The 20,255-nt window shown below is 51.7% G+C and overlaps 4 protein-coding genes across 4 annotated transcripts; 2 read left to right on the plus strand and 2 right to left on the minus strand.

Moving 5' to 3' along the window:
* The first annotated feature begins 17 nt into the window (after positions 1 to 17).
* On the plus strand, positions 18 to 3,234 carry TGME49_205030 (hypothetical protein). Its single transcript, XM_018779314.1, has 4 exons — positions 18 to 1,158; positions 1,612 to 1,668; positions 2,132 to 2,206; positions 2,456 to 3,234. The coding sequence occupies exons 1-4, from the start codon at positions 1,036 to 1,038 to the stop codon at positions 2,540 to 2,542; spliced, it is 342 nt and encodes a 113-aa protein (XP_018637294.1). The 5' UTR covers positions 18 to 1,035; the 3' UTR covers positions 2,543 to 3,234.
* TGME49_205020 (hypothetical protein) lies at positions 2,721 to 5,509 on the minus strand. Its single transcript, XM_018779313.1, has one exon. The coding sequence runs from the start codon at positions 4,795 to 4,797 to the stop codon at positions 3,355 to 3,357; it is 1,443 nt and encodes a 480-aa protein (XP_018637295.1). The 5' UTR covers positions 4,798 to 5,509; the 3' UTR covers positions 2,721 to 3,354.
* TGME49_205010 (U2 small nuclear ribonucleoprotein family protein, putative) lies at positions 5,128 to 15,750 on the minus strand. Its single transcript, XM_002367692.2, has 12 exons — positions 13,539 to 15,750; positions 12,728 to 13,085; positions 11,783 to 12,246; positions 11,334 to 11,504; positions 10,619 to 10,866; positions 9,576 to 10,084; positions 8,936 to 9,131; positions 8,170 to 8,542; positions 7,282 to 7,909; positions 6,903 to 6,994; positions 6,494 to 6,589; positions 5,128 to 6,126 (listed from the first exon to the last, which is right to left on the minus strand). The coding sequence occupies exons 1-12, from the start codon at positions 14,427 to 14,429 to the stop codon at positions 5,992 to 5,994; spliced, it is 4,161 nt and encodes a 1,386-aa protein (XP_002367733.1). The 5' UTR covers positions 14,430 to 15,750; the 3' UTR covers positions 5,128 to 5,991.
* A 150-nt stretch (positions 15,751 to 15,900) lies between these two features.
* TGME49_205000 (phosphoglycerate mutase family protein) lies at positions 15,901 to 20,006 on the plus strand. Its single transcript, XM_018779312.1, has 4 exons — positions 15,901 to 17,144; positions 17,454 to 18,088; positions 18,831 to 18,906; positions 19,204 to 20,006. Exons 1-4 carry the CDS (start codon positions 16,383 to 16,385, stop codon positions 19,750 to 19,752), a joined length of 2,022 nt encoding a protein of 673 aa, XP_018637296.1. The 5' UTR covers positions 15,901 to 16,382; the 3' UTR covers positions 19,753 to 20,006.
* Positions 20,007 to 20,255: the final 249 nt, after the last annotated feature.

Raw genomic sequence — 20,255 nt, forward strand, 5'->3', positions numbered from 1 at the left:
TTGCTGCGACCTGTTACACTTTTTCCAGTCCTGGCCCGACAAGCCGAAAAGGCTGCAGTTTTTATGGCTTGGCTTAGGACGACGACTAATTCCAGGCTCTGAATGCTTTTGGATGTTCTTGCGGAGAATTTCGCTCGCTGTCTTCCGTTCCTGAACAACGGTTTTCACAGGTGAAGAGAACTGAGGTGGTTTGGGCGGCAGTGACCACAACGCTCTTATTCCAAATCAAGACTGTCTGCATCTTGGACACATCTGGCGGTATCCTTCCCGCAATACGGGTCAAAACCTAAACTTTCAAGACAGACACAAATCCGCTTGGTTCAAGCGGACTAACAGATAGGATTGAACGCATCGTGTGCCCGAAAACGCCGGCAAGGAGTGTCTTTCCCGTGCCAGCCTGAGAGTCCGAAAGCTGCAGCACGCGCGGATAGCATTATGCATCTTTGTTGGTACTATTTTTCATTGTTCCGTTCTTCTTCCTGTCTTCTCCGCTCGTTCAAAGCGGCCCTGTTAGTCTCCTAAGACGGCAAAATCGGCTGATCCATCCAACTGTCCTTTTCAAAGCGTTGGAATACCAGTGTGCGATGACCGGCCGTGCGGTGCGACGTTCGGGGCATTCGGAGGATTCGTTTTGCCATCCCGGCAAATTCCAGGAGAGGTATTCGAGTTTTACTTGTCCATCTTCGTGACACACTTCCTGCGTCTGACAGTCGTCTCTTCGTTGCCTTGCTGTTATTCTTCGTTTTCCACCGCGCAACCCTCACATCGTTGGTAGGCTGTGCGCCTGTTTGCCCCGATCCGTTTTTCTGCTTGTTCCCTTTGGTATTTGTCCACTTTCCCACGTGTTTGCATGCACAGGACAGAGCGCTAACGCGAAACTGGAAGAAAGCGAGAGTTAAGACAGTGATATTGGATGGCCGCCGGTAGAAAGCGGCTGGCTGGCGTGTGAGCTACGTAAAGACCACCAGTCGTTTCAGAGAGCCATAGAGGTGGAAGCGGTTTCTTTCTGACTAGTTCAACCCAACGCGCGTACCGATGATGAGAAAGAAAGAAGGGTATGAGAGGCGCAGGTTTGAGCAGCGTGGCATGGACGCAATGGAGGAGGAAAACGATGCTTGCATCGTTGATTTGGAGTCCAAGGTGCAAAGTCTTAAACAGGCAAGTCCACCATTTCCGTGAGACACGTCTCTACTTCGTACCATCGAGATCTGGTATTCAAATATTTAGAATCGGGTTGCTCAGATGTAAACATACGGACAGGCAGCAGCTGCAGCAGAAGCCTTCATTTTGTAAGGCGTTAAGGTAGCGCCTCCCTTCCCGCTTGTGTAGGCCTTCATTTTCCATGTATCCTACACAGCAGAAATACCTCTTTTCTGGCGTCATGGCAATTGAGTGTGACGAGGAACGACAATCACAGTGTTGTTTCGCAGCTGCCCAACAACAAGCCTGGTACGGGGATCCAGACAACACCCTGAAACTATGGCGTTAACTGAGCATAATGCAGCAGATGCTGTGTAGGCGAAACCCACGTTGAAAGTCAGATTTGGTTGATGGTAAAGTTTGGGGCAGTAATAAGACGAATTTCATTGCCTGTATTGGTTGCACTTGCAGCTGAGCTTGGCCATGCGCGATGAGGTACAGGAGTCGAACAATCTCCTCGAGGGTATGGTAAGCCTGAAACAGGTGGATGCAAGAGGCGTGGATGATGCTCTGTGCAACGGCGTCCGTCTGAAAAAATTTAAAAGAAAGCGAGTGATATTACTCAGCGCTTGCGGTGGAGAGTGCTACATGTACCGCGGGGTTTGGTGGGTAGATGGACACGGGCTCTCAAAAGTGGCTGACGGACAAGGAAGTTAGACGTGGGAATCAGGTGTTTTTCCGTGTGGCGGGGAATCAGGCAGTTTAGCGGACTGGGATTGCTGGCAAGCTCACCAGAACTTACACTATTTTTTCTTGGCATCGAAATACGGTGTGGACGCAAGGCAGTCCCAAAAGGAGGCTGTTCACCTGAGTCCAGCTTTTCGTCTCTGGGTCTTTGCTGCACTCAAACCCTCCAATGGCATGCTCGGTTCGTTCTAGTTGTGTCCTGTTCTTTTAGGAAAGATGCCTGTGCTGTGTTCCTTTGTTCTAGGCTGGCGGCTTGGATGGAGTGCGGAATTCGATCCGATCGTCAATCAAGCGGATGGAAAACCTCTGGAATCAAAGAGTAGGTTAAACGCGTGATCCTCCAGTCCTCGTAGTGTTGGTGTGTTCCAATTTCCAGAGATGTTTTGTGTTCTTAAGTGTACGTCTACGGAATCATTGTGAAATAACGGGGAGCGTAGAAGGCAGTGTTTCTACAGTGGCCAGTGGTCAGTCGCTGCTTCGTAATCTTTTTTGTTACTCGTATTTATCCTTGGGACACTATTTGGACGGATCTTTCCTCCTCTGTGTGGTGCGTTCTGTTGTGCTGCAGGGTGGCTGGCACACTTGCTACCTTGCGTTATTCGTCGTCGTTATATTCATAATTTTCTACTTTCTCTATGGTAAATCGTCTGCCTAGTTGGTTGCATGTGCTACGCCGTGTTTTTCTGGTGTCTGTTATGTCTCGGTCGTCGTCCACATATTGAGGGAAGGCCTCTCACTTTTTCCGGTATAATATTTTCACTGGTACAACATTTTCAGAAAGCCTGCCTTGGTAAAACGGGAAATTCAGGGCTAAAACTGAGTCACTTTCACCGGCGTGCGGCTTTGTGGCCTTCACATGCGGGGATCAGGAGTTTCTTCGAGAGATAAACGGCCACAACGACACTTCCGCGTTCTCGCTACGAGCTGGTGGTATGCGTTTGTAGTAATTGTATGCTCCGCAACACAGCAAAATGTAGATTTGACTTCGTTCCTCGAAGTTTAGAGACGAGTCACCCATGTTTTTTTAACAATGCTGGATCACCAATTGCATGCTCACTTACCGATAGTCGTGTTGTGTTGACATGGGGTCTGATTGGACGTGAAGAAGCATCGGACCAAATTCTCTTGCAATTGATAGGGTATACACTGTCACAATAGGCACGACTTTGAGGTGACAACATTGTACTCCTGTAACGGAAAACCCGTGCTAGCGATCTAGAACGGGAAACAACCGCCGCACTGTGGCGCATCGCACAATAAAGCTACGCCGGTCCATGCACGCGCTGAATAGACCAGCCGAATGAATATGCTGATTCTATGGGTGTGTTTGCTCCGCTTCCCATTTTACCAAATTATCGGGAGGGATCCTCTGGATTTTAGGTAGCACGAAATTGGTCAGGGCGTGACACCTTTTCGACAGAGATAAAGGTGCCTTTGAAAGTACAGGAGTTTATTCCATTCACGAAGTTAAAGGGACGAAGAGAGTGTCTTCGATACAACTGTTGCTTTTCGGCAAGTTTGAGCTGCTGCCCCAATTCGACTTCGCGAGCAAGTTACTCCTTTCCATTTCTCACTGTACGCCCTGCTCGCCCTCGTTGGCTTGAGTTGTTCCTCCACAACTTTCTGGGAGCGCCACGGAAGCGAGGTGTCTACGTGAGGTGCATGGTGGTGTTTTGTTTTCTCGGAAAGCGAAGCGCTTGATGATTTGGCCTGGTATAATGGCCCAGAATGCGGAGATGATTTCTTCTTCTGTTTTATTTCGGGCAGCTTCAGCTCATGAAGGTTGCGTACATACGGGAAAGCCACTTCCTTAAGCGAAGGATTGGGTTGTGATGTTTGAAGTTCCATAAGGCTGCTTTCACTAGGACGGTTTTTACGTACATGGTTGAGAAACTGCTTCTGGGTTAATTCCTCCACGACAGAAAAGTACTGTCGTCTGAACCGTGCACTGGCGCTGTCGTTTGCGAGGCGCTCTTGATTAACGTATTTCTTCGCTTCACAGACAATCTTCCTGGAACGTGGATCCGGCTGGAGAAGAGCTTTGACAGTTGCCCGTGTTTTCAGTCCTCTTGAATTCTGGAGAACGGCAAGCAGCGCCGTTTTGTCGTAACGACAGTACGTATCCGAAGTGACGACGGTCGCAGTGTCCGCTGTTTCAGCTTCTCTTTTTTCAGAGCTGGTGAATTCGTCGGCGGCGGGGGCTACCACCAAGCATTCTTGTTCGTTTCCGTTTGCTGAAAAGGCTTTCGTTACAAGACAAGATGCGTTGGGAGTAACGATGAACACGTTCGTTTCATGTTTGCTCGCTCGACTCGAGTACGTGTCCACGTCGAGACACCTCATGTCCGAGGCTAGAAGTGCTCTCTTGAAATTAGCGACGCCGGGAAGCAAATATTCACAAGGAAACCCCGTGCTGCGATCGAGCATTGACTGAACACTACGTTTGGTACCGCTAACAATGCTAGCAAACGTCGTACTTGCGGTACCGACGAAGTTTACTGCGAGTCCACGATGGGGAAATATAGAGCTAGACTCTGATGCACGCCGAATAATATTGGGATTCGAAACAGCATGGCCGTCGTTCGACATTGGTATGTCACTTACGAGTGCCATCATGAAGGAGAAAACGAAACGAGGACGCGCGACGAAAAGGCGATAGTCTGTGTGTTCCGCTTCCGACAGAAGAATAGCAACAAACAAGCAAGAGTTTAGCCGCGCACACAAAATGGCTACTAGAATTGCAAAATCGTTAGTCGATTTTTGATACAAAATCGACAAACGGGTATTGAAGGAAATGGCTAATACATTCCCGGGTACACGGTGACGGTGTGGTTTGTATTTCAGAGCGTCGTGAGGACCGGAGACGGATTTGCTCGCACACAAGCTACTGAAAGCAACCGTGCATAGCATAGCTTTTGCAGACTTGTCCTAACCTACCACCTCTCTCGTTCGAGCTGCTGAAAATGAATGAATCACATTCTAGTGGCCGTTTCAGCATCTGTTTTATTGCCACGTTATGCCTCAGTTTTGTGTGGACGTTAGTTGTAGCAAAGCTTCTTTTGCCCATATCCACGAGTCACTGCACCGATGACCAGAGAAGCAAGAGACGAAGCTCAAGGACATCTTCCATAGAAATTTGTCTCTTTCCAACCTAGGGGCTTTGAAAAAGCCGAAACTCAAACGAAGAGGCAGTTGAAGCGACCAGGTTAGTCTTTCATAGCCACAGATCGATTGAATGTCCGCAATTCCGTCTACCCTGGAATGAAAAACATATAATGCCCCGGCCCACGTGTTTGTTCGATCTGGACCCCGCTCAAGTAGATCTGGGCCTATTCTTCATGGAAAAAACGAGCTGCTTTTAGTTCTCCGCTCATCGCAAGCATCTGGATAATTGCGAGAAGAGACCCTGTCCTCACCGCAGACCCCTTCTAGGGCATTCCAGCCTCTCTGACATCGAAGGCGAAAATAACAATACCTGCTTGCACTTGCCCTCTTCTATAACTGATGGGTATTTGCTCGATATAAAATGTGACCATATCGCTTTCTGTCTCCTTGAGTGACCGCTAGCACAGCCTTTGTATCGCTGACCAAAGTTTACTGAAGAGTCCTATGCTGGTGACTGTAACTAATCTAACGAACAAGATCTACACAGCATCTTAGTCGCTTCCAACTGCCTTGTGACAACGGTTGTCGGAATATGTGGCATAAACAACACCGCCTTTTCCCTCGTGATTAAAACATAATCTCCGTGAGATACAACGACGTGATGGACCAACTCTCCGAACTGCTGAAGTGTTTATGCTATGTTCTCTGCTGTCCTTCAGTGATGAATTTCAGATTCCCTCATTAGCTGGTCCGGCAATCACCAATTTTTCCCGACACCGTTCAGGTGACGCATACTAAAATGAATGGAAACCGATGAAGCTGGCTGAGTCTGCATAAATGCGTCTACCACAACTGAGTGGACTTCCTCATCACATGAGCAATCGCCGAGCAAGCGTGTGTCTCCTCGTCAAACGTTTCGCAGAAGAAGGACAAGACTGTTTGCCATGCACTTCTGAAACACTCGAACACTTTGAAATAGACAAGAGAAAAAAACGCCAACTAAATAACATACAGCAGTTCGTCTCGAGAATAACAGCCCTTCTCGTCGTCCGGAAGGGGTGGGTAGAACGCAACCATCGAGTCTTGATGCCCAATGTAAAGATTGTTGTACACTCGCCAGTACACTTCGCGCACCTGCGGGAAAGTCGCATTCACCAAAAACACAACTGCCGACTCAATCGAAACCAAGAGCGGTAATCAAGCACAAGAAGACATGGAAATGACACAACGCGCACACTGGGTACGGGGCTAGCGTGGCATTTGGAACGACCGGCTAATCAGGCAGTTTGTCCCATGACATAATCCATAGGATCCCCTTCGAGAATGTCTACACGGAACTGCAAACACGCTGTCCCCTTCGCATGTATCACCGTGGCACCTGCTCTATAAACATTTCTGGCTTAGAAGCATTCGATCGGTATCCCGCACGCCGGGTGGGTCTCATGAATCATCGAGTGCATACCCTAGCGACGGCGAAATCCCACACGCTAAATTTTCTCACCTTTTTCGCCGGATGGAATAGACCCAAAAGGACGTATCGAAATACAATGCCGGCACCCAGTGAGACGCGCATGCCGTCGACAGCATCGAAAAAAGCCTGCATGTGCATTGGACAAAGTCGGTGGACGAAGAACCTGTTTTCCTTTACCAGCATGTCGTCACCATTACTGACATTGACGCTATGCACGAACGATGTGTGTTAATACCGGTAGTAAAGGCCATTCCACACAGTGTCCGTAAATCTAGAAATATTCGCCCCGCACAGAAATCCCTTCACAACCTTCCAGCGTTGTCCTTGCTGAGGCACGATTGAAGTGTCACACCGACGGGCTTCACAAAGCTACACGTGACAGGCTTGGCCTAGAAGAAGTGAACGGTTGACACGACCCCCTGAACAACTTCCTTCTTACCTGCACAAGATGCGGCGATTTCTCGAAAATATTTGGCCAGACGAAGTTCATCAGATGCAGAAGCGCATCTTCGCAACTGAGACCATGGACACCTGGAACAAGAACAACAAAAACGCATGTAAAATTTACATAACCGTTTCCGGCCTCGACACATGGGATGCAAACACAGGAGATTTTGCATCGCATGTTCCTAAGACAAAACAATCACACTCACTCGGGAAACCAACGCGCACCAGACGCCTTACGCGCTGTACAGGACCGCACGTCTCGTACTGCAGCCTTCTGGTCGACACAACCAGACGGTAATCAATCCGTACGCGTTTGACTGTGTATCCGCTAATATGCGTTGAGTTCACCTCTCACTTTCAGGAGGTCTTACCGAGTGCCAAGTGCTTGGTTGCCCAAGCCGCCGTTTGCCTGTGGACAAGGTCGCGGTCCATGAGAGCGTCTTCAAGCAAGGGAACCACAGTGTAGATGTAATCCTTGGCCATTTCTCCGATGTACTCGAACATGAAGGAAAGAGTTTTGAGGACACCATTCTGTACGTTCAGCTCCTGGACGCGGTATTCGTTCATAAGCGCCGGAAGCACGGAGTACGGCAGACACGTCTCCGCCACGATGGCGATAGCGATCGTCGTGCATAGACGCAGCTGGCGTTCTTGCACCTTCAGGTTGTTCAAGAGAGTAGCCAGGACATCCTGGGGACCAATTGTCCGCGCAATGTAGCCGAAGGTGTTGACAGTCGCTCGCCGAATGGCCTTCTTGCTCGCCTTCAGCATATCTAGCAAGTCGAAGCAGATGCGGTCCCACTCCTTGGGTGACACCAAGTCACCTCCTCGATCGGCGATGCGTCCCACGAGGTCGATAACGTTCTCCTGGACCTTCTCGTGACGGTTCTTGAGAATCGGCGTGAGACGTGGAAGCAAATCCTTGATGGGCGGTGTCATTTTGTTCATGCCAATGACATTCACAATTGCCTTCAGTGCACCTAAAATGCTACCTAGGACCTGAACACGTTAGACACAGAGGAAATCAGACCCAGACGAACCTGTGACAAAATCCCTCTGTTTCTATACAAACCATTCGACGGTACCTCATACCCCCGCGACGGCCAGCAAAACGAGAAATCAAGTAACGCCCTGTTCGAACCTCTGGACTACCGCCTCCACTCAGCCCTTCCCGGTGCTCAGCCTACACATGTCGGCCGCCTTCCTCAAACCACTCCTCCACTTCCGAGAAAAAACTCGCGTCTCAACTGCAAACCTACCTCCGGGTATTCTTCTCCGAGATATTCGTAAAGGAACAGACCCAAATGACCAAGCATCTGCTCCTCTCCACACTTCTGCATGACAACGGCAATGCGCGCAATAAGGTCTGCAGCCTGTTGCCTGAGCTTCGCACTGGGTGTGTTGAGACGCCAGCGGATAACACCACAAATCTGAGGCAGGTACGGCTTGATGCGGGTACCCAATGCATTGACGATGGTAGAAAACCCGTTCAGCAGAGCCGTCGCATCTTCCGACGTCTGCTCTTGAAACGCGTACAAAAGACCATCAACCAGTTGCTCCTCCAGGCGGTTGTCGACGTCTACAACGCCGTTGTTCACAATGATCTGTTCCAGAGCCTCCAATGTCACCTTCCTGGAAGGCAAAAGAAAAGCAAAACCAAGGAAAGGGTGATCACAAGTTCGTGCTGACGATAAAAACACCTTCAGGTAGGGGGTATATGAGAACACGCGCCTATGTCTATTGAAGGTGATGAGCAAACATTACACTGGATGAACTGGGAATCTGAAAGCGGTGATTCATGATTGAAAATACCTCTGAACACATGCCAGTCTTCAATAAGACAAAAACTCCGGAGAGACAGGATATTCCCACAGTATACCCGGAGGAACATACACAAAGGAAGACACGAGCCAACGTAACTGATGCTTGCACACACCCCCTCTAGGTCGCCCGCAGGAAAAAAACGTGGTCGCTTCTCTCAGCCTTAGATCTTGCACAGATTAGAGAACGGCTGAAAAAACGAACCTGAAAGGTTCACTTGGGTCTTTCAAGTCTTCAACAATCTGCTGAATGATGTGAGCGCCTCCTGCTTTGTTGGCAATTTCCACGACGGTCTCAATGAGGAGCTTCGCTGTACGGCGGTCGAGTGCGTTGCGCACCAACCAAACCTTCGCGAAAAATGGTGGTACGATATCTGTTCGAATGTACTCGCTCTCCACACCTGTACGGCAAGCAAATCAAGCACAGCACTGAGCTTTTTATCGGAAAAGAACACCTCCTAACTACATGGAAGGACCATTCACGCGTCGTTCCTGGAAAAGAGACGCCCCACATTTGAAGCCATAAACCAGTCTCGTGAGAAAACCTGGCTCACGTCCTCTCACCACTTACATTTTGCTCACTCGTTCGTTCTGTGCTTCTTCCTATGCCGCTCTTGCTTAGACACCACATAATGGTTTCCAGTAATCCGTGCAGCACGCATTCTACTCCAAACGAAAGACTATCACGAGACCGGAGAGACAGCACAGAAGCCAGGCCATGACGAACCAAACACGGTTGTGGTCAACACACTGCTGACGGCTTTTCGCGAGGCACGGCCTCGTTGTTGAGGTTCATGATCTACAAAAAAGGAATCTATTCAGCCCCGTTTGAGATTATCGCGTACCTTCTGTGGCGACGCACTGTCGGACGACTCTGAGGACGATTTTTTTCATTTCTTCATCGTTTGTTTCGAATTCTCGAACCAGCATGACCATAACTTCTCGTGTATAGTAGCTCGCGTGGTAGGCGTCCATAAGGGGAATAATGGAACCGATAGCTTTCAAGTACGCCGCCAAACCTTTTCCGCGCATTTCACCCATACCCTTCCAAAGAGGCCTGAGGACACTGTCGAAGGCTTCGATACCGTACGGCGCCGCAGACTCGGCCAAGGCCGCGAGAGCCAGAGCCGTGACGGTCTTGACCTTCAAAACTTGGTCGTCCAGCCCGTGCTGAATAATTTCCACGAGCTGCTTCAGATGGGGCAAAACCCCGCACCCCATCAGAATGGACATCTGCTGGATAATCTTGATGCCCGTGTGGCGCGCTTGCCACGACTTCTTCGACTGACACACGGCCTTCAGAAAAAGAATCAGCGACGGAATTCCCAACGCGGACGCCACGACGGCGAAGGCTCTGAGCCAAAAAGAAGTCGAAAAGACAGCAGTTCCGTACCATGTATGAGCAAACGAAGAGAGTGAAAACTATATCTATTTGAGAATGCGTGGTAGACTAGAGCTTGCCTTCTAATATAGTACTGATATTGATCAAGGGCATCACTGAAACTCTTTCCTCAAAAAAGAAGGCAAAGTATCTCAATGACGTCATCGATACAAATCAACAATACACGTGAACCTTTAAAAAAGATTTAACGTTGTAGCGAGTCTAGTAGACTGGCTCCGGACAGCCGGCGTCTGTGCCGGCGTCCTTTAGCAGCGCAGATCCCGATCTCTCCTCTACTGTCTCATCTACTTCGGTTACACAAACTGCGTACGCGGCACCAAAGGTGCTCCAACGTCACAGCGGATGCTGAGCCAGATCAAAGCTGGGTTTTGATGTAACGTAACAACTCGAAACAGACGCATGTATGTGGATCGCCTATCATGAACAAACCCCTCTCTGTTGCCCAGACAACAAGCAACTTTCTTTCCCTTTCTCCTCTCTTCTTACCTTGCGGTGGTATTACGAACGTATTCATCCGGGTGATCGATATCGGGACGCATGGTGGCAATCATCGTCGCGAGACCCGCCGCCTTCGCCAAGTTAGAAATGATTTCTCTGCCCTCAATGCGAGCGTAGTAGTCCTCGTCGATAAGTAGAGGTTCAATAACGACAAGAATTTTGTGGACGTACGGGCGGACAGCGTCGTCCAGGCGGTACAGTACGCGATCAATGACTTTGACGAGCAGATGCCGTTCCTGAGGGCAAAGCAATGACAGTCAAACCGGCGCCGTCAATACACGAATTCGTGTCAGAACCGCAGATCTATCGTATTCGGACGCGAAAACTATAAGCGGACTTAGAGAAGAAAGCCGAGCCGAGCAACGGTGAACTCTACCCTGACGCAGAGATTTCCTGATGTTACACCGCAGAGATAGAAAGGCGAATTCCCTGAGCGCGAATCAGCTGGCCACACTGGTGAGACCACAGAAAATCAACTGCTTCCACGATACGTACAGCCCGTTCTGTGTTAAACCAAGCGTTACCTTGCACATCGTGATTCTTTGCTGCAGACTTCGAACCGTGCATACCGAACAAGGACCGAAAAAACCGAGACTGAACATGCAAAGTGTGTCTAAACCCTACGCACAAGAGAGAGAATAGGTCAGACGTCGACCAAAAAACCGCTTTCAGGTGGACCATCCAAACCCACAAAAAAGCTCACCTGGTCTTCCAGGGTGCTCTGCATCATGAGAGGGAGAATCTGATTAAAAAGCGCAGCGGCGCCGAATTCCTTGGACTTCTCCGTCAGCGTGCGCAGAGCAGATCGACGAAGCGGAGGGGTGCCGTTCTTGATCTTCAACAAAAGCAGCTGAATCTTGCGTTCCTTCACCTCCTGTCCAAATGTGCACCCCAAAACACCGCATACGCAATGGGTAGGCATGGGGAAGGAAAGCTCGCCAAGCATCTGAGGCCGGTCGCTGAGCGCTACGTGTCTCTCCCTACGTCAGATATGCCGACACCAAAACCCCCGGCAAAATCCGCGACGTTGGCAACGGCCTTCTATGCCATCTTGCCCTTCACCCACTGACCCCCAACTCCTCCTTGCGACGCTCGAGTGACCTTCGCCTCAGCCCGAAGTCGTGTCTGCTCCTTTCCGATTTGGGATCTCACCTCTTGTGTCATTGCGTCCTCGTCTTTGTCTTCGAAGAGTTTCGCAAAGAACTGGTAATCCTCAGCCTTCATCGTCACGCCGCCTCCCTCAGCCGTCAGCTGGCCACCGATGCCACCCCCCATCGTCATGAGGCCCTCCATGCCGCCAGGAATCACTCCCTCCTCAGGCATCGTGTACAGAGGCGTCACTCCGATGGGCGTAGGCGTCGCAGCCACGCCTGGAGTCATGCCGATGGCTTGGTGTCGCGCTCGAGCTGCCGCTGCCGCAGCAGAAGACGGCGGCGGGTTGTAGTCCGCGGGCGGCGGGACGATTTCGTAGCCCTCTTTGGGAAGTAACCTATCTAACTCTTCGTCAGTCAAATACCGCGTGCGTTCGTCCTGCTCCTGCTGCATGCGCAGCTGGAGAAGCTGCTCCGCTGTGGAGATAGGAGTTCCCGGAGTCAACGGTGTCGCGCCTACCATGCCTAAAAGGAAAAACCCAACAATACACGTTTCGCAAATCACGCGTCCAGCCGAGGAGCGGGCCGGCACTTGGGAGTTTTGAAACCTCCGCATTTTTTTCACACCATCAAAAAAGTCAGACGCCCGCTTCCCGTTTCTAGGGAACCTCTAATCGGTCTAGTGCCCCCTTCACAGAAACACACCTCAAGTTTTAGAGAAATCTGGAAGCGGACGCCGCATCCCAAGAGCGAACGTTAGAAAGTGCGCTGCTCGAGGGTCCTCCTCGGGTGGCCGGGAAAGTGCCATGTCACACCAAAACACTGGTGAAGGGAAACACAGACCCCCTCCCTCCGGCTCGGGAGCAAAGACGCTCGAGAGCTGGTGCAGACAATGGAGCGCGGTACCCGCTTGCGTGAACTGCAGAATGCAACTCGGCATTCCGCCACAGGTCAGGCCCTCCAGCGCGTCTCCTTCGACCCTCTCCGTCCTCGTTTCCAGACTCACCAGTGACCGCCAGAGGCGTCATTCCAGGAGTCAGCTGACTCGTCATCGGCGTGCTGCCGTCCTTCCCGGGGGTCATGCCGGCGCCACCCGTCATGGGCGTCGATGCTCCAGGGGTCAGCCCCGCAGCAGCGGCCGCCGCCATGTCTGCGTCCGAGCCGCCGAGAACCGGCGTCGCGTCCCAGCGACTTCGCTTCCGACCCATGCTGGGCGTCTGAGACCCTGGAGCGATCATCGGGGTCACGTTGCCAGAACCAGCGCCAGGCGCCATGGGCGTGACGCTGCCCGCGCCAGCAAGAATCGGAGTCCCTGCTTGGTCGACCGCGGGGGTCGCTCCCCACTGCCCAGGAGTGGGAGTTTCCTGCGCGAGGTCGCGGACAAAACACAGCCCCTTTCAGAAAACAGTGACGGATATTCCCGAGAGACTCTGCCACGGAAAACGCCATGAAGCAGAACGCTGCGCACAAGCGAATATTTAAAAGCGGCGGACTGGCGGGCCGCCTGTCCGTGAAAACGCTTGCGACAGTTGTACACAGATGCAGTATAGAGACGCAGTGACACTGTCCAGATTAGAGATCGGGTTTGGCCCTCCCATTGAGCGAAAGCGCCCCCGGGAAGATACCCGTGTAGAACCTGCCAGTGAGGAAACTAAAACGCAACAAATGGTTCTCGCGCCACATCGGGGACCGAGAACAGGACGCAAAAAGAGGCGGGTGTCTGGCACTTTTTCAAGATCTCTCACTCGAAGGTGTGTACCCCGCCTTCATTCGGTATATGCCACACCCAGTCCCAAGCGTAGTGACTCCCTGCTCACCTGTCCAGTGCCTCCGATCGTGGGCGTTGCATCCCATCTGCTTTTCTTTTTGCCGGGCGCCGCACCTAGGCCTGTTCTGGCGCCCGCACCTTCTCGGCTGTCGCTGCCTGCGACGAGCGGCGTTTCTCCCCACGCGCCGGGGGTCTGTCCACCGGCATGGAGCGGCGTATCCCAGCGGCTGACGAGGGCCGCCGCCGCAGCCGCGGCTCCTTCTTCGCTCTTGCCGCCGCCCTGCGCCTTGGCACGAGCGAGTTCTTGGCGCTCAGCCTCTGTGAGGCCTTCGTCCTCCGCGCCGGCGGTGCCCCAGTCCCACCTTCTGCGCTTCTTTTCGGAGCCGTCCCCTCCGCCGAGCTGCTTCTGCATCTGAAGCTGCCTCTGGAGCTCCGCGTCCTCTTGCAGTTTGCGGATTTGTCGCACAGCTGCTTGCTTCTCGCGGTCCAAGTGCTGCTCGAGCATCACGTCGGCGTAGGTACGCGCGCTCTCGCCGCGGGACGCCGCGCCCAGGTCGCCGTCGGAGAAGGGATCCGCACGCTCGGGGGAGAGCGCTCGCTGGAAGCGCTGCCGGCGGTAAAAGTCTTCGCGGGCGGCGATCGACTTGTCTACCCCAGTCGCCTCCACGCCGTCGCCCTGCTGAGCCATCAGCATGCGCTCGCGCTCCGCGATCCGCGCCCCATCTTCCGTCGAGCGTTGGCCGCTGCGGCTCGCGCGAGACACCGCCGAACCCGAGCCGCCATCTTGTGCCACCAAAGGCGTCTCTGCGTCGATTTCTGTCACGTAATGCGCCGCCGGCGTCTCGCCGTAAATATGCGAGTCAAAGGCGACGCCTGCACTGTCCGTCGCCGCCGCCGTTGACGACGGCTGGTTCTTCCCACTGCTTCCGTTGTTCTCCATTTTGCGATTGAACACAATGACAAGACCCCGAAGACGCTGCAGAAGGATGGAAGAAACACGCGCTTCGTGGCAGAAGGAAAGGTGAGAGGAGCCACCACAACGAAAAGAACCGGCTGTGACACCGACGGGGGTTAGACAACAAACAGACGAGAGAAAAACGCTTCCCTGGATTCAGCGCACAGGTGTTTCGACTGCAGTCCGAAAAAAGTGTGATGGAGAATTCCCTAGAGACACGTACGACGCATGCAAGCAACTGCTTTCACGCGTCGTGAGGAAAACGAACTGCGAAGCCCTTCACCTCGCGCTGTGTGAAAAAGGACGCTCAATTGCATCAAAACAATCTAGGAGATGTCCTCTGAACAGATCCTTCGTCGTGAAGCGCGTCCCGCAACTCGTGGCAAAACGCTAGCATCCGATCCGCCTTAAATGGGCAGGCAGCACTCCAGAGGTATTCACATCCACGGCGGAGGAGAGGCTTTTCCCTACAAAAGAGAGAACTTGACGGCAGACAGAGACATCAGCAGGAGTTACGGCCATCGTAATGCGAACATATTCAAAGAAAATTAGAGAACAAATAAAGTGAAGGAGGTGTCCGAGAAGTTATGCCTGACTCCAGGAACCTGGTGACTACGTGAAGCCAACGCGCGGTGAAGACGGGCACGATATCGAGACGGGGAGCCACAGTGAAACCGACACTTGGGAAAAACAATGAAGATACACATAAAGATTCACTTCCAAAGCACGATATACGAGGATGAGATAGGGAGACAAATAAGAGACATTAAAGTAGCAGCAGGCCGGTGTCGAAAGAGGACAGCGGGGCGGTGGAACGCGAGAAACACTGCACACTCGTAGAGACTGCTTGACCGACAGTTGGAAAGATTATTCGAAAAATGCGATGGTACGAAATCCCTGGGGAAGCATCAGCTCTTGTGGCAACAGAATTTTTTCCAGAGGCAGTGAATGTTTCTGTGGAGGGATGGGCCAAAAGCATCTAGAACGGGGATAGACGCTTCCCTAGAGGAACCGGATAAACAGAAATCCATGACAGTAACGAACAGTCCACTTTTGCCGGCCAATAGAGATTTCCACCGCTGGATAATTGTTTCCTTCTTGGTTCGTGCGAAAAAAAGAACAGGATACGAGGAGGTAAGGAGAGGAACTGAGCGAGACGGTATTTTGTAGGCCACTCAGACACAAACAAGATGACGCTTTCTGCTCCTGTCCATGCCTTAACGAGGATGAAACAACGAAAGGAGAAAAGCGCTTTAATTTCAGCAGATAGCGCCAGCTTTCAAAGCGCGGAAAAAGGCAACTCCCACACACCTATGGCAAAGAGAGGAACTTCGAACAACGCTGACCATGCCCCAGGGACGATCCCTTTCGTACGATGTGCATGCACCAGCCTGCTCGTGGTTGGGGACGCAGAAACATCAGCGCACTCACAAGTGGAGAAAAAAACCTTCGGGGGCAGCGGTGGATCTCCGGACAAACCTCCCAAAAAAGTACAAGAGCATATGCCAGAGGTTTGAGAGAGGGTATTCGCGGAAACTGATCGCAACTGTCCGGTGCATCTTACAGGTACTGTTGTATACATGGTTCGAAGCCGGAGGGTTCCATTGGCTCTTCCAGACTCTTTGCGCAGCGTCCCAATAGAAAGGTGGCTCACATCCTGTTGTTGGGCCCGTCGAAGGAAAGAGAATGCGTACATTGTTTCAGGTCTTTGTTTCGAGTTTCCGTCTGAGGTATGTCGCTCCATAAGTAGAACATTCACGCTGCAAGCCCACGGTCCCTGTCCATTCCCTATGAACAGATGTTGTGCGTTGGGTCTGGTAGTCTCGGAGAAAAACTGGTTCCCTGCTCGGCGAGCCAAAGCAGGCACTGTCTATACACCCGACGACACTCGAAAGCGTGCAATCGCGCTAATCCTTGTTCCTCTCATTTCAAAGCACTATGGCCAACGACAGTTGCCAGCCGTCTCCGTCCGGCGCTGAAGCGATGGTCCATAGTGCAGCGGAGGTCACCGATGCCAGTGCCATGCCTCAAGATGCGTGCGACCCTAGAGGTTGTTGCGATTCTAGGCGCTCTTTTGTTTCTGCAACCGCTCCTCTTGCTTCCGGAGGTAATCCTCGACGCGTAACCGGTACTGTTGTGGAAGATGCTGATTCGGACTGTAGGGCTAACGTAAGTGCGCTTATGCTGACCAAAAAGCCGGCTCAGACACATCGGGTGTACCGGAAACGGTTCTACTTCGTTCGCCATAGCCAGTCCCAGAATAATGCAGTGAGTTTGAACGATCAGGCTCCAGTGCTGAACCTTGCGGTTCCTTCCAACTACCCAAGTACCGCCGCGAACAAAAGACCAGGAGAATCTCCAAGTCCTTGTGCGGCGGAAGAGCCGCGCAAGCACCGTCGCTGTTCGACGATGCCCTTTAGGTCGCAGCAGCGTTCGTGTTCAGTGAAGACCGAAACAAGCGGTGCAACAGCCGCGGACACTGTTCTCAGGCGCGTACCTGATCCACCAATCACGGAACTGGGCAGAACGCAGGCCGTTCAAGCAGCCCGCTGGGTGCAGGAGCATGTCCGCCAGGTTTTGCAGCGACCTCAGCGTCGACAAAGAGATGACGAGGAACGAATCGTGCAGTCACCTGAAGTGACGAGAATTGTCTGTTCACCGATGCGGCGCTCTGTCGAGACAGCTTGTGAAATCAGCAAGGTGAGAAAATTCTGTCCCCAACCGCAAGCACAAGTAGCAAGCAACTACAGTTGCACGCAGCGTTATATCATCAGTCGCGGGCACAGTGATATCCTAAAACGTTGTTTCAGGGTGCCGTGGGCCAAACAAGGAGCCTATGAGTAATTGATTACAGACATAGTGTCAATCGAGTACCTCATTAAACGGTTTGACAATGACGCGCCTGATTGGTTTTGGTCGTGAGTTGTTTTCTAAATGAGCTTAAGTGGAAAAATGCCAGTTAGAACCAACTGTCTTTGGCACGGTTTGTGTTTCGCTGGTTCCACGCAGGTCCTTCAAGCTGAAGTCTACATCCTTCCTCTGCTTTTCGAGCAAGGCGGCCTTTTCCGGGGGCCGCGGAAATTCCGCGCCGGCTGCCGCTTTTCAGTCGGAGACAGCGGCTCCACATCCAGCGGAACCACGATTTTGGACCCCACCGAAAGTGACCTCTCTCAGAAGCAAGTCAGACAACACGATGGCAGTGACCAGGAGACACTCATGGACCCCGGGCGGAATGAGAGAAGTCTCCAAGAATTCAGGACAGACGACGGTCTCGGCAGTGGTGATGCATCTTTTGGCATGACGCTCGAGGAAATCCTTGAGGTTATCCCCCATGCCAAAGTGATTCGTGTGTCTGTCGCGAACGGCGGAAACTGTCATGGGTCGCAACCCAAATCACAGGTGCAAGATATCAGGTCTGAACGCGATGTTCGTGCGCATGCAACTACCTCAAGAGCGCAGAACTCACTTGAGCGCAATGGAGAGCCACGATCGATTGACTCGTCGTGTTTCAGAGAAAAAGACCGAGAAGGAAGCGTTGGCGGGGGTTACTGCCCCGATTGGCCTGATGCAAGGCGACAACCATGGTGGAAAGGCGGCAGGGAAACGCTTATCCAGACCGTTGAACGAGCGCGACAGGTGATTCTGTGAGTTCCTTATTTGGTCTTCTACACTTGCTGCATACTATCGTTTTGCAGGTCTGATCTCGTAACCTCGGGTGCTTGTGCTCACCGATTCTACATATGGATATTTTCATGTGATATTGCTAGGTATTAGAGGTCCCTAGAGTTTCTGCCGTTTAAAGAAAGCGGAATGCATTTTGTGCGCAGACGAAACGGATCGTATTGTCGTACATTGACCAGAGGTGTGCCATCTTCGACAACGGTTGATGTTCACACCGTTTTCACTGGTTATTTTATCTCTCCAGCTCTCAGGGCATCTGCTTTCTTTTACACGACCCCTTGCCTCCTCCGTTTCGTTTGTTTCTTCGTTTCCTTCTTCGTCGCTGCAGTATGCCCAGCAAATGGAAGAGTCGTCATGAAACACAGATCGCGTAGTACTGGCAGTTCATATGTAAGGGTAGTGCCAGATGTTCCGAATTTAAAATCCCACTGGTCATCCGCCGCACATCTAGCCCGCATTGTGGCTCTCTTTAATGTAACTATCCTTCTTGGTCCTGCGTCCGTACTCTAGCTGGTGTCGACAGGATGAGGGATGAGTCTGAACCGAGAAAAAGGGGCAGGGCATCGGTGGCTTATGTTTCTCGGTGAAAAACAAGTCACTACGAAATGTGCTGGCCACATATGTTTTTCTGTCCGCCCATTCGTTGCCTGGGCACCTGTCATCTCTGTGAATCGAAGAACTTTCTCCGTGGCTTGCGCTTCGCAGGTGGATGGAAGATCAGTGCATGCAAGCGGAGGAGATAGGCGGCAGTATCTTGATGGTAATGCATGGCTTGATGATGGTGAGCTAGACTGCGGCAGAACTGCATTGTTATGTGCTCGCTGAGTCAGCAGTTGATGAGACAGATCATCGAAATAGACTCGTATGGGTTCACCAACTGTGGCCATCTCTCTGTCTTACCTGGTGTGCCAAAAACTGAGGGAAACGTTATGAAAACGTTCACGCAATATTAAGAGATGGCTTTTTCTTCCGAGCAAAGCTAGCTCGATGTAAGCTGTTTGAAAACAGTACCGGAGATCGGGAAACTGCATAGAGGTTTCTCACTTGTGAGTCGAGTGTTGTTTATTGTGTGATGTAGGATTTGCTGGTGAAAGCCTTGTTCTTCCCTTTTCCTTCTCGGGACTCGCCAGCGCCATATCTTGATTTGCTTCTCGAGTTTCTGCGGCATGAAGAGGCTGTTTCGGGGGTCCCGATCTACAACTTGCCCCAACAAGCAGCATATTTCCCGTCGAACAACTGCTCCTTCTGTTGTATTGAACTGGCTGTAAGACCTATGCATCAACGAATTTGTGGACAAATGTCACTAGAAAACAAAGGTTGCACTCCCAGCCCAAAGAAAAACGGGATGCATCTCCGGCAGCCGCAGCGTCTCTCTGCGAAAAAGGAGTCGTTGGAAGAAGAGGCAGGACGACTCCACGGTGACGCAGTGCTGCGTGGAGAAAACTGTCAAACCACAAATGACAATGTTTCGCGCGAATCGCGCGAGCGTGAAGGAGTGCGGCTGAGCTTCTGTGCGAATCAAGAGCCCAGGCTTGTCGCTGCATTGGTACAGTGGAATACGCAGGCTGTCGAGCCTCAGCTATATACAGGACATACCTTGGGTGCGTCTGTGCTTATGTCTATATAACATCCATGTTTGCCTGTGCCCGCTGGGAGTGCCTAGAGCCGCCATAAAACGTGAAACCTATCCACGTGCACATGTCAGACTGTGTCAATGGACTTGTCTCAATCCGTAAAGCCTGCCACCGTGGCGTGTCAAGTGCAGATACAAGGGGAAACGGCAGGCTGAAAAGATTAGTTTGTTTTGCTAATCGGAGCAATTCTGCGACACTACTGTACCATTGGCAACTACCAAACTCCCTCGTCAACCAGATGATAGAGCGTTTCGAAGCCAGGGCGACATACAATCAGAGTCTCTCTTGTAATAAAAAGCTTCTTTCAGAGTCGTGCGTTCGCAGGGGTGCAGCTATTAACAGATGCAACGCGGGTCAGTGTATCGTGCATCTGCAGGGAAGTCTATCCAAAAAGCCCGACTGAACTGAAACCTCGGGCCCACGTATTGTTTGCTTGTGCGAGGAAATGTGGACACACGGGTGCAGCCAGGAGTCAGCTACGGACATTAGCGTCCTG

This window comes from Toxoplasma gondii, chromosome VIIa (genome assembly GCF_000006565.2).
Source record: "Toxoplasma gondii ME49 chromosome VIIa, whole genome shotgun sequence".
In the NCBI taxonomy this organism is placed as follows: Eukaryota; Apicomplexa; class Conoidasida; order Eucoccidiorida; family Sarcocystidae; genus Toxoplasma; species Toxoplasma gondii.